Genomic DNA, 12,249 nt, shown 5'->3' on the forward strand with positions numbered 1-12,249 from the left:
CTGAGGGACAGAGAGGCTCGCTGACTTCCTATGTCAGCCAGCCAGAAAGCAGCAGAGCCAAGATGTAAAACCAGGCATGTCTCATTCCGGCATCTGAGTGTGCTTCTCTGGGGCCTCTCAAAGCGTGAGGGCAGAGCAGGGCTTGCTTTGCAAACGAGCTGTTCTCTCACCAAGTTTCTTTGCTATTTTCTCTCATTTCTGAAGCCCTTCTTTTGTTTTCTTAAATTAACTTCAGTTTCTGTTTTTCTCCATCTTCTAGACTTCCTTCATGGAATAAAAGCCAGAGACTGAACTGAATTTAGAATTGCCTTGTCAATGTTGCCATATTTGTTCAGAAGTTCATTGAACCAGTGGTTATTTCTGGCTTGTCTGGTTGCCTTTTTTCAAAATTACTATTTTTAAAGGCTGTGTAGCCAAGACCAGTGGGGAAAAAAGAAGGCATGTGTGGGCTTCCAGAAACACAACAACATGAAAAAGCATGAAAAGCAGCAGCACTTGGACAGCCCAGCATTCTGGGCTCCAGCTTGTACACTCCTGCCCTTGATAAAGGCACGGCCTGGGTGCCCCTTTTTACCGCTGATTCCTATTGATCTGTCGTCTTGTGTTTTCCTAAAGTAACAGTTAATTATAAACACATAGGGAGGGATTTGATTTTTCCCAAGAGAGCCCATGAAGTTTACATTTCCTGGACCCGTTGGTCTAAACCAGAAGGCCGGGCATTGTGGAGGCCAGGTTTCAGGAGAGCCTGGGGGAGGGGAGGGGGGGAAAGGGGAGGGGGCACAGTTGCTGGATGGCTCCGGAGAGCTCAGACTGCAAAGCAGAGAGAGGCGAGAGAAACAGCACCTCGACAGGCAAAGAGCTGGTGTTACCCATCCTGATGGCAGAATGTACTTTGGGGTTGACATTCTGTGAGTAAGAAACTTTACCGTTACTCAGGAGGGGAAAAACAGCCTTGGGATACTTTGTCATGAGTAGACTCTTTGTAAACAGTTGGTGTCTGTGTCTTCATTTGAGGTTTTGGTGTGGCTGAGGCTTGACATAATGAGAGCCTGTTTCTGAGCCAGACCTTGACCTGAGAGCCCCGGCAGACAGGAAGGGCTTGGCTCTGAGCCCCAGGCTGCTGTCCAGGGATGCTCTACACCCAGAGAGCTCTGAGGGCAGAATCTCCAGATGGACAGATAGATACACACAGAGCTCAGAGTGACCGTAAGGGGCCAGGTCAAGGCAGGCCCACCAGGCAGGAGTGGGCTTATTGTTGTATTTCAAACGCTAAGTCGTGTCCCAGTCCTTGCAACCCCATGGACAGCAGCATGTCAGGCTTCTCTGTCCTTCACAATCTCCTGGAGTTTGCTCCAATTCACGTCCATTGAATTGATGATGCCATCCAACCATCTCATCTCAAATCCCCAGCTCTAACATCATACACTAGGCCAGTGTTCCCTACGTAAGAAGCAAGGGTGGAGGAGAACATGGCTCCTTTCCTGCCCATATTCCAGGTGCCTTTTGACTTCTTGAGCTCATAGGGTGGGTTACATGGGAAAAGGAATTTAGCTGAGATTGATTATGTCCAGTACTAGGACTCAGAGGTTGTTTACCATTCTTTGCTACTGTCATGAACCAAATAATACCTTGGCTGATGACAGCCAGTGCCAAGCAGGGCAGAAACATGGAGGACCCCCGAAACAAATGGTTTTCGGCAGCTGCTAGGAACGTCCCCCAAACCCCTTCCCGGGGCCAGCGAACCATGAGCAGCGTTTCCTTGAATCCACCTCATAGCGTCATCATGGTGGCAGCTCTGCTCAAGGAAAACCCGGGGAGCCAGATATCATGAGGGTGCAGCCTCACGTGGGCACCAAAATCTGTTCTCTAAAGTGGGTCCAGGTGCTGGCAGCTCCAAAGACAGTAAAGAAAAGGTTGGTGGGAAGGTAAGTTTGCTTTATTTTGGAGGCCGGCAACTAGGGGTAGGGTGTTGTCCAAAGGCTGACTCCTCCCCCCACCCCCACCCCCGACAGCCAGTGGGCAAGAGCTTTTAAAGGGGAGTTTGGGAGGCATGTGGGCAGAAGGAAGGAGCTACATGCAGAAACAACACAGTCAGCTCTGAGTCTTCTTGGTTAAGTACCGTTAATCTTCATTTCCAGGGTTGGCTGCTTCCCATTTCTTTGAGGCCAGTTCTCAGAATTGTGGCAGCTCATGTCAGGCTACAGTCTGGTCTTCATGTAGTTAACTTCTTCCACCTGCTGGGGGTTTCAGTGTCTACAAAATAGCCTTCATCGAGTTGTAGTAGTAACATCAAAGGTCACGGATTGTGCTTCCTGGTGGTCCAGTGATTAAGAGTCCACCTTGCAATGCCTGGGACACTGGGTCAATCCCTGACCTGGGAGGATCCCACGTGCTGTGAAGCAACTAAGCCCGTGCACCATGACTACTTAGAGCCCGGTACCTGCAGCTACCAAAGCCTGCATGCCTGGAGCCTGCGTTCTGCAACAAGAGAAGCCACCACAATGAAAAGCCTGTGCACCACAACTACAGAGTAGGCCCTGCTCTCTGCAACTAGAGAAAGCCCTCGTGCAGCGACAAAGACCCACCATAACCAAAAAATAAATAAATCTTAGAAAAAATCGTGGATCACCATAACAAATATAATAAGGAAAAGTAAAATGAATGGGCAAATGAGTGTTTTACTGCTGCTGCTAAGTCGCTTCAGTCGTGTCCGACTCTGTGCGACCCCAGAGACGGCAGCCCACCAGGCTCCCCCGTCCCTGGGATTCTCCAGGCAAGAACACTGGAGTGGGTTGCCATTTCCTTCTCCAATGCATGAAAGTGAAAAGTGAAAGTGAAGTCGCTCAGTTGTGTCTGACTCTTAGCGACCCCATGGACTGCAGCCTACCAGGCTCCTCCGTCCATGGGATTTTCCAGGCAAGAGTACTGGAGTGGGGTGCCATTGCCTTCTCCGGATATTTAGTTAGACATACAATTATATCACTTATGTGAAATCTAAAAAATAAAATGAACTAGTGAATAAAACAAAATAGAAGCTGACTGGAACTTCCTTGGCAGTCCAGTGGTTAAGACTGTGCCCTTCCACTGCAAGGGACACAGGTTCAGCCCCTGGCTGGAGAACTAAGATCTCACATGCCGTGCAGTATGGCAAAAAAAAAAAAAAAAAAAAAAGCCAACTGACAGATATGGGAAATGAATGGTTACCAGTGGGGAGAGGGGAGTGGGCTGAGCAACATAGGGGCAGGGGATAAAAAATGAAATCTTCATTATGGAATTTTATGGACTCGTGTGTGAAACTGTTGAAAATTGTAGAGCACGATAGAATGTAAAGAATCTTTCATTCAATTAAAAAGTGTCCGAATCATAAGAGAACAGGTTAATAAATGGTCAAAAAATACAGCAATTTAGCCACCACATAGGTCAAGAAGTTGAATGCTGCCAGTGCCCCGAGGCTTGTGCTCCTGTGCAGGATTCCATGGCGGCGGGAGTCCGTGTTGTGTGTGCCAAAATGTGTGTGTCATTTCTGCAGTGAGTGGCCACTTGCAGTATGTCCAGCTTCTGGTTATTAGGAACATGCTTGCGCATGTCTTTTGGTGCCCATGTGCGCACACACTTAGGAGGAGAACTGCTGTATGTCATATCTGCTGGAAAAGGGATAGGCTACCCACTCCAGGATTCTTGAGTTTTCCTTGTGGCTCAGCTGTTAAAGAATCTGCCTGCAATGCAGGAGACCTGGGTTTGATCCCTGGGTTGGGAAGATCCCCTGGAGAAGGAAAAGGCTACCTACTGCAGTATTCAGGCCTGGAGAATTCCATGGACTCTTTAGTCCATGGGGTCCCAAAGAGTCGGACACGACTCAGTGATTTTCGGTTTCCACTTTCATATCCTTGTTAACACTAGAGACTGTCGGTCTGTTTAATTTTAGCCATTCTGGTGCTAGATAATGGAATCTCACTCTGGCTGTAATTAGCATTTCTCTGTTACTAATGAGGTTAAGCATCTTCACACGTGTATAATGATTATTTAGATTTTTTTTTTTTTTAACCATGCTGCATGGCATGCGGGATCTTAGTTCTCCAGCCAGGGAACAAACCTGTGCCCCCTGTACTGGAAATTTGGAGGCTTAAACGGGACCACCAGGGAAGACCCAATACCTTTTCTGGAACCCTCCAGAGGTTATATGTGCTGCAGTTATTTTCAAATCTGTGGCATGCATTTGAATGCTCTTCATGGTGGCTTTTGATGAACAGAAGTTCTTAAAGTTAGTGTAACTTGATTGTCTATCTTTGTGCCAATACCAAACAGAGTCTTTGAAAGTACTCCAGTTTTATAGTAAATCTTAAAATCTTGTAGCATCCCTGCTACAGCATTTCTCTTCTTTTTCCCTTGTCTCTTCTTGGCCCTTTGCATTTACATAAATTTTAGCATCAGCTTGTCAATATCTGAGATTTTTATTCAGTTTCAGTTCAGTTCAGTCGCTCAGTCGTATCCGACTCTTTGCGACCCCATGAACTGCAGCACGCCAGGCCTCCCTGTCCATCACCAACTGCCAGAGTCTACCCAAACCCATGTCCATTGAGTCGGTGATGCCATCCAACCATCTCATCCTCTGTCGTCCCCTTCTCCTCCTGCCCTCAATCTTTCCCAGCATCAGGGTCTTTTCAAATGATTAATTTGGACAGATTGACAGCTTAACAATTAAACTTCCATTATAGCCATTCACTACTTAAGTCATCTTTTAATTTTGCTCAGAAATACTTTGTACCATTCCATGTACAAATCTTACACATCTTTTGTTAGATTTATTCCTTGGAATTTGGGGAGGCTGGTTATGCAATGACAGTCAGGCTTCCTGGGTGGCACAGTGGGAAAGAGTCTGCCTGCTAATGCCGAGATGATCCCCTGGAACAGAAAATGGCAACCCACTCCACTATTCTTGCCTGGAAAATTCCATGGACAGAGGAGCCTGGTGGACTACAGTCCATGGGGTCGCAAAGGGTCGGACACGACTAAAAGATTGAGCACACACATGCTATGGCAAACAGTATCTTTTACATTTTTTTCTGTTTATTGCTGGTATATGGAGACACAGTTGGTGTTTTCTGTTGCCTGTAGAACCAGTGTCCTTGATAAACTCATCTGTTAATTGTAACAGTTTGTATGTAGGTTCTTTGGGTTTATCTGTGTGACACAGTCATAGCATCTAAGAATAACAGTTTCATTGCATTTGTTCCAGCCCCTGTGCTTTTTATTCCCTGTGTTCCATGCTGGCTCTGTGCCTTGGACCTCATGAGGCTTTCCCTCTTTCCTTCCAGATGAGGCAGAGGTACATATTGACTATGAAGATAATTTTCCTGATGATAGATCCGTGTCATTCAGAGAGCTCATGGAGGACTCCCACACAGAGGCAGAGGAGGACAGGAGTCAGGGAGAACCCTCTGAGGAGGCTCCAAAACAGGACCGTCTGGTCTCTATGCCTGTGGCAAGCGAAGACAGAGCCCAGGATACATCCTTTGTGCCAACCACAGGCCTGCTGGGCGCTGGGAGCCCTGTCCCCACAGAGCTTCCGGGATCCCAAGGCAGCGGGAAGGACATGCTCTGGTCTCCTGCTGGGACCTTCCACAAGCCTGAATGGGAAAAGGCGATGGATGAAGATGCCAAAAAGCACCTTCCTGCTGGTGACCACCACAGGGACAGCACGTTGGCCCCAGGGGAGCCAGAAACCAAGGTCATCTACCACAGCACTGATGGCCCCTCGGGGCCCTCTGTGGGCAGGAATGACAGCAGGGCCGGTGACGCCATGGTGAGCAGCAGCGATGAGTCCTGGTTAGATGGCTACCCTGTGACTGATGGGGCCTGGAGGCAGACAGAGGCAGGAGCGGAGGAAGACGAGGAAGAGGAGGACAAAGGGGATGGATCAGTAGGGCTGGAGGAAAGCATGCTGATTACGCCCAGCCAGCCTGCCCTTGCGGAAAGGAAGCGGTCCAGGGGCACCACCCGCACACCCAGTGAGGACGTGACTTCACTTCTTCCATCTCAAACGCTAGATGGAGAAGCTTTGGCTCTCAGACCCACGAATGTGTCTGAAACTGAGGGTCCCAGCAAAGGGGCTGGTGACTTGACGGGAAATCAGTCAACCGTTCCCTGGAGATATGCCACAGAGAAGCCTCCCTCGTCCACCCTGCCCTATGAACTCACCAGCTCTACCCTGAAGACCGAGACAACCACCGTCCAGAAGACGCCCAACCTTACTCCCTCCACTGTCGCGGCGGCCACCCAGACCCCACTGGAGACCACTGCCCCTGCTGTCCAGGATACCTTCCCATACCTGCTGTCGGAGGACTTCCTGGGACAGGAAGTCCCCGGCCCGGGTGCAAGCGAGGAGCTTCTCCCAACCTTGGAGCCCTGCGCCGGGGGCAAGTGTCCCAGCCTCGGCAGAGGCCCCATCATTGCCACGATCGTCACAGTTCTGTGCCTGCTGCTGTTCCTGGCAGGCGTGGGGGGTGTGTGGGGCTACCGAAGTTGCCAGCACAAGAGCTCCGTGTACAAGCTGAACGTTGGCCAGCGGCAGGCTCGGCACTACCATCAGCAGATCGAGATGGAGAAGGTCTAGCCGCCTGGGGGTGGGGGGTTCCCCCAAAGCCCCTTGATAGGAAAATAAACGGTGACACATCAAGTGAGAACCGCTGACATTTCACTAGCGCATGAAACGGGGGAGTAGGGCTGCTCTTCCTTCTCTCAGGTCTTCGTTTTCTAGGCTGAGCAGTGGGTCTAGAAGCAGCTGGCAGGGCAGGGAGGCTTGGGCGAGGTCAGGACACGTCAGCAGCCCCTGGACCACCTGTCCTGGGCCCTGTTGCCCTAATCCCAGACCTGTGCTTTGGCCCTAATTCCAGCCAGAGGTCAAAATTCACCTCTTCATCATACTATTGTCTTCTTCTTCTTTTTTTTTTTAAAGAAAGAAATGAGTCTGCAACCTGAAATTTTTGAAATAGGCATGACAGAGTATTTGAGAGCAACGTTATTTTGGATCAGGTATTTAATTGTTGGGAGTGGGAGAGGGAAGAAAAACAATGAGTTATTTCCTTTCAACGGTGCGATGTTGCTGAGGGCAAATGAGCCAAGATCCAGGACACAGCCTAGAAGCGCTGAGATTTTTTCGAAATTGTTTGTTGCAATTGGAAAGAATTTACAACTGACATTTGTTGCGGGGAGGGCGGGGACACACATCCCCCTGTCCCCTCTGTCCTGTGAGTCCATCTTTTTTTTTAAAACAAGGTTAGCTTTGTACCGGTAAGCACCGTTTCCTCTCAGAAGCAGTGGCCTGGTTGTCCTTGACCCGTCTGTGCCTAGGAATGTCTTAGAGTTTTTGCCAGGACTAACAAAACTCAGTCCTCGGCTTCCTCTCTCAGGATTAACCATTTCTCTGAACGCCAGGAAGAAAGAATGACCTAGGAGGGAAAAAATGTTTAAAGAGGGCCAAGGACTAGGATATCAAGCATGGGTACCTACTTGATGGAGAAGCAGAAGAATTACAAAGGAATATGAAGTCATCTGTGCCGACCTAGTCTTTACCCTGTCGTGACGACTGTGAGCTGTCCGGAAACAGCCTAAGTGCATCGCAGGCTCCCCCGGCTGGTGAGCATCCAGTTCATGGCGTCCCGGGCATCTTATGGTGACTCAGCTCGTCTCACTTATGACAGCAGTCCTCAGACCAGCAGCATAGATATCACCTGGGAACTTGCTGGAGATGCAAGGCCTCTGATTCCACCCTGGATGAAGGCGGCCCAGCCGCCTGTGTGCGTGCTCAGTCATGTCCGACTCTTTGCGACCATATGGGCGTAGCCCACTAGGCTCCTCCGTCCATGGGATTCTCCTGGCCCTAGAGTCTTGGAGTGGGTTGCCATTTCCTCCTCCTGGGGATCTTCCCAACCCAGGGATCAAACCTGCATCTCCTGGGGCTCATGCGTTGGTAGGCAGCTTCTTGACTGCTAAGCCACCTGGGAAGCCCATTTATTGATTTGGTTTCATCTAAATTAATGTAAAAATGCACGTAGAAAGGGAATGATTAAAACAGCGTAAACTTCAATTGTATATCATTATGCATGTTTTGAGGTTGCTAAATGTTGAATGTTCATGAAAACTTGGGGGTGGGGGATGGGCGAGGATCCATTAACACAAAGCTTCTGAGATATTTAAAATAAATAATTATTTCCCCAAATAGTTACCTAGTGTATTTTATATCTGGGTTACATCAAAGTTGTTGTTCAGTCGCTAAGTCGAGTCTGACTCTTTGCGACCCCATGAACTGCAGTATGCTAGACTTCCCTGTCCTTCACTATCTCCCAGTTTGCTCAAATTCATGCCCATTGAGTCACTGATGCCATGCAACCATCTCATCATCTGTCTCCCTCTCCTTCTGCCCTCAATCTTTCCCAGCATCAGAGTGTTTTCCAGTGAGTCAGCTCTTTGCATCAGGTATCCAAAGGACTGGAGCTTCAGCTTCAGCATCAGTCCTTCCAATAAATATCCAGGACTGATTTCCTTCAGGATTGACTGGTTTGATCTCCTTGCAGTCCAAGGGACTCTCAAGAGTCTTCTCCAACACCACAGTTCAAGAGCATCAATTCTTCGGCTCTCACAATAATTTTTTTTTTTTAAAGGACTCTCTAGTAATCTTGAAAGTAATGTCTTAATACTTGCTGGATCTAAGACCAGCTTTTCTAAGCCTAATTTTCAGCCACCTGACTTCCTGCAGCAGGATTTTAGGGCATCCGCTGAGCTCCTACCCCCTCTTCCATCTTCCTAACACCAACCAGAGACCATGCTTCTCAGTACAACAAAAAGCCCAGGAGCTTGCTACTCAAAGTGTGGTTCCCAGGCCAGCAGTAGAGATACCACTTAGGAGCTTGTTAGAAATGCAGAATCCAGGACTTCCCTGGTGGCCCAGTGGTTAAGAATCTGCCTGCCAATGCAGGGGACATGGGTTTGATCCCTGGTTCGGGAAGATCCCACATGCCATGAGGCAATTAAGCCTGTGCTCTAGAGCATACTCATACCCTTGTCATCCAGAGAATTGTCCTCAGCCTAACGGGAGTTCCCTCACCCAGGAGTTAGGCCCCACTCCCACTGGCTGGGCAGCCTGTGTGGAGCCAGTGACTAATGGACATGGTCACACGGAAGGTCAGCCTCTTTGCCTCCAGGTGGGAGAGCTCCCGTGAGATCAGGCAGAGGCTGGTCTCCAGTGACCACACGCTTGCCAGCTCCCTCCTGCTCCCCTTCTCCTGAGATCACTCCATCACTCACACAAGGCTTTGCTTCAAGAGATCTGGACCTGGACTTACCCGGTGGTCAAGTGGATAAGAATCTGCCTGCCAATGGTGGGAGACACATGGGTTCAATTCCTGGCCCAGAAAGATCCCACATGCCCCGCAACAACTTAAGCCCCTGCACCACTATAACTGAAGCCCGCACGCTCTAGAGTCCATGGTCAGGAATGAGAAAAGCCCACACACTGCAATGAAGACGCCTCCGCTTGCTGCAGCAACGAAGACCCAGCACAACCAAAAATTTAAAAATATTTGCTAATAATAACTTTTAAAAAGTGATCTGGACCTAAGACGTCCACTGATGGGTAAGCTCTTACTTCCTACTCCCCCCATTCCTGCTCGACCCAAACTTTTCCACTGTATCCTCCGGAATTCTTGGGCTGACATCAACAGAATCCCCCTGTCCTCCCCCTCCTCTTCCAGTAGCTGATGTGTGAGTTCTCTGTGCAGAGAGTCTGCTTTTGCCCTAACTGGCTCCTTACTCTTCCCACCTGCCTCCTTCTACACTTCTCTTTCTCCTCGCTTGTCCTTGGGTGACAGGCATGGAGCACGGTAGCTGTTGGCTGTCATGCTTGGATTGGTCCTTGTTTGAAACAGTAAATACTTTGTTACTTCTCAGACCGTGGCACCAAGGGCCCAGCTCACTGGATCCAAAGCAAGCCCTAGATTCCCAATGTTATCCCTTCGTGGGATCCCAGGTATCTGAAAGAGAGCCTTACTTGGGGGGAGGAATAAGCCTGCATCTCCTGAAGGATCCGGGTGGGTAAGGACCACCGCCCTCTCTGTCAGTCAACAGTCTTTGGGGTGAGGACTCTGCTTCCGTAGATGCACGTCAGAAACCTCCCAGACCTGAGAAAGTAGCTCATGAGACACGTCCTAGGAATTCCCCGGTGGTCCAGTGGTTAGGACTCTGCACTTTTGTTGCCTAGGGCAGAGTTTCGATCCCTGGTGGGGGAACTAAGACCCTAAGATCCCACAAGCAGCTCAGTGTGGCAAAAAATAAACACAAACAAAAACAAAACACCACTTACCACGTGTCCTAGAAGGACTGGGTGTGGTTAGGACAGTCCCACCACTGGACAGAGAAAGAAAATAGTCAAGAATAAGCAACGTAAAACATTTAATGTGATTTCTTTAAAAAAGTTTTGTTTCCAACCATTTTCCAAAGAGTGAGACCATACCCACTGCCCTGATCCCAGGAGGGAAATGGAAAAGACATCTGTGACAACGTTTCAGTGTGGCCTGTGGACCACAACTCTACAGCGGGCCATCTTGGATCTGTGGGTACAAGTGAGAAACTGCTTCAGTGTGGCAGCCTGGGTGCGAGGGGAGTTTTGGGGAGAATGGGTACACATGCATTTACGGCTGGGTCCCTTCTCTGTTCACCTGAAACTGTCACAATATTGTTAATCGGATGTATCCCTTACAAAATTAAAATTTTTTTTAATCAATGAAAAATAAACAGACAAAAAAAAAAGAAATTGCTTCATTTCCTCCCACTCTTTTTCTTGCAAAAGGAGGCACCATGATCTTACTCTATCAGCTCCAAGAAGATAGCCAGCCAGCTCACTCACTCAACAAGACACCCAAGCCAGATCTGGGAGGTAGAGTGGGGGGATTCTTGAGTCTGAGGCCCGCCTCGGGGAAGATGCTGCAACAGTGCAGACCACTGCCGCTCCAGACTCGGGTTTCTGAGGAGGAGAGGGTCAGTGAGGACGAAGCTGGGCTGTCCTGGTGGGATCCCTCGAGGAGAGGCCCCGGGGACAGGGCAGCGGGCACAGGAAGTCCTTGCACAAAACCTTTGGCCGAGGCTTGCTTAAGGTCCCTTCCCTTCCCACCCCTCTCCCTCTCCTTGTATGCAGTTTAAACTCTCCACACTAGGTCATTCAAGCCTGGAGTCCCCAGAAAAAAAGAAGTCGCTGTTTGGGGGATGGCAGATGGTCAGGAGCTGGGACAGCTGCGATGAAGGATTAGTTGTGGGTTTTGCGCGGAGCCTCGCTACAAACTGTTGCCGTTCCATGGGCAAACACTATTAAATGAGAATGTTTTTTCTGGCTCCAGTCCACCTTCTCCCCACAGTTTAAGTATTGAATTTTTTTTTTTTTAAACCGAAGTAGCTTAGGTTTACAGCTCACATTTAAAACTTAAAAACGTTATTTCCATCCATGTTGGCAGAAACGGGCCACTGTTGATTCCACCGGCAGTCATAATAAACCCTTTCCCACTGACAATCGAACAAATCATTTTCTGTTTGCTGCTGAGTTTGGTTCAATAAAATTTTTGTACTCTTAAAATTCCCTTAGTAAGGACTCCTAAAAGCAACATTTCCTAAGGTGGCCTCTGTGGGTGATGGCCTCAGTGGTTCTGGACCCCAGAGGTGAGCCTGACAGGTCGGTGGCAGTAATTAGAAAGCCTCAAACTCAGAAAGACGTTACTGCGCTGAATACGCTGGTATGTGCGACATTTCCATTAGTTGCTTTTAATTTTTTGTGTACACCCAAACCTCCCCCCACCCCCCATCCTTCCCCGCTAACCAAAAATCTGAACATTAACATGGGTGCAGGGGGTGCCTTTAGACCCTCCCCAGGGGGGTCCTTGCTTGGGCTGCCTGAAAGGCCTTGGGGATGGACAGACTCCATTGCCCCATGGTGGGCAGCCTCCGTGGGCAGAGACCTAACTGGTACCCACTGGGCTGAGTGCAGGTGGGTCAGACAGCAAGCCAGACATCTTAGCCTTGGTCTGGAAACTCCCACACAGCTTACAAATGTGCTTCTTTTTTTCCCCCCAAATGGCTGGCCAGACGAATGCTGAGCCCACGAGGTCTCAATCCAGGATTCTTCTAGGCTCTTCCAAGAAAACCCACTCAGGGAGGTACTGGGCTGAGGTTGCTGAGTGCAGCTGGGCTTTCATGTTACATTTGGAA

General features: G+C 49.2%; 1 protein-coding gene across 1 annotated transcript in view; it reads left to right on the top strand.

The window, feature by feature from the left end:
• Positions 1-6,683, top strand: part of SUSD5 (sushi domain containing 5) — a 40,071-nt gene extending 33,388 nt beyond the window's left edge. Inside the window, exon 5 of the mRNA XM_027523233.1 lies at positions 5,316-6,683. Coding sequence (XP_027379034.1) covers positions 5,316-6,613 — 1,298 coding nt within the window. The 3' untranslated portion in view covers positions 6,614-6,683. The remainder of the gene's footprint in view (positions 1-5,315) is intronic.
• The last annotated feature ends 5,566 nt before the right edge of the window (positions 6,684-12,249 follow it).

Source organism: Bos indicus x Bos taurus, chromosome 22, assembly GCF_003369695.1.
Source record: "Bos indicus x Bos taurus breed Angus x Brahman F1 hybrid chromosome 22, Bos_hybrid_MaternalHap_v2.0, whole genome shotgun sequence".
NCBI lineage: Eukaryota > Metazoa > Chordata > Mammalia > Artiodactyla > Bovidae > Bos > Bos indicus x Bos taurus.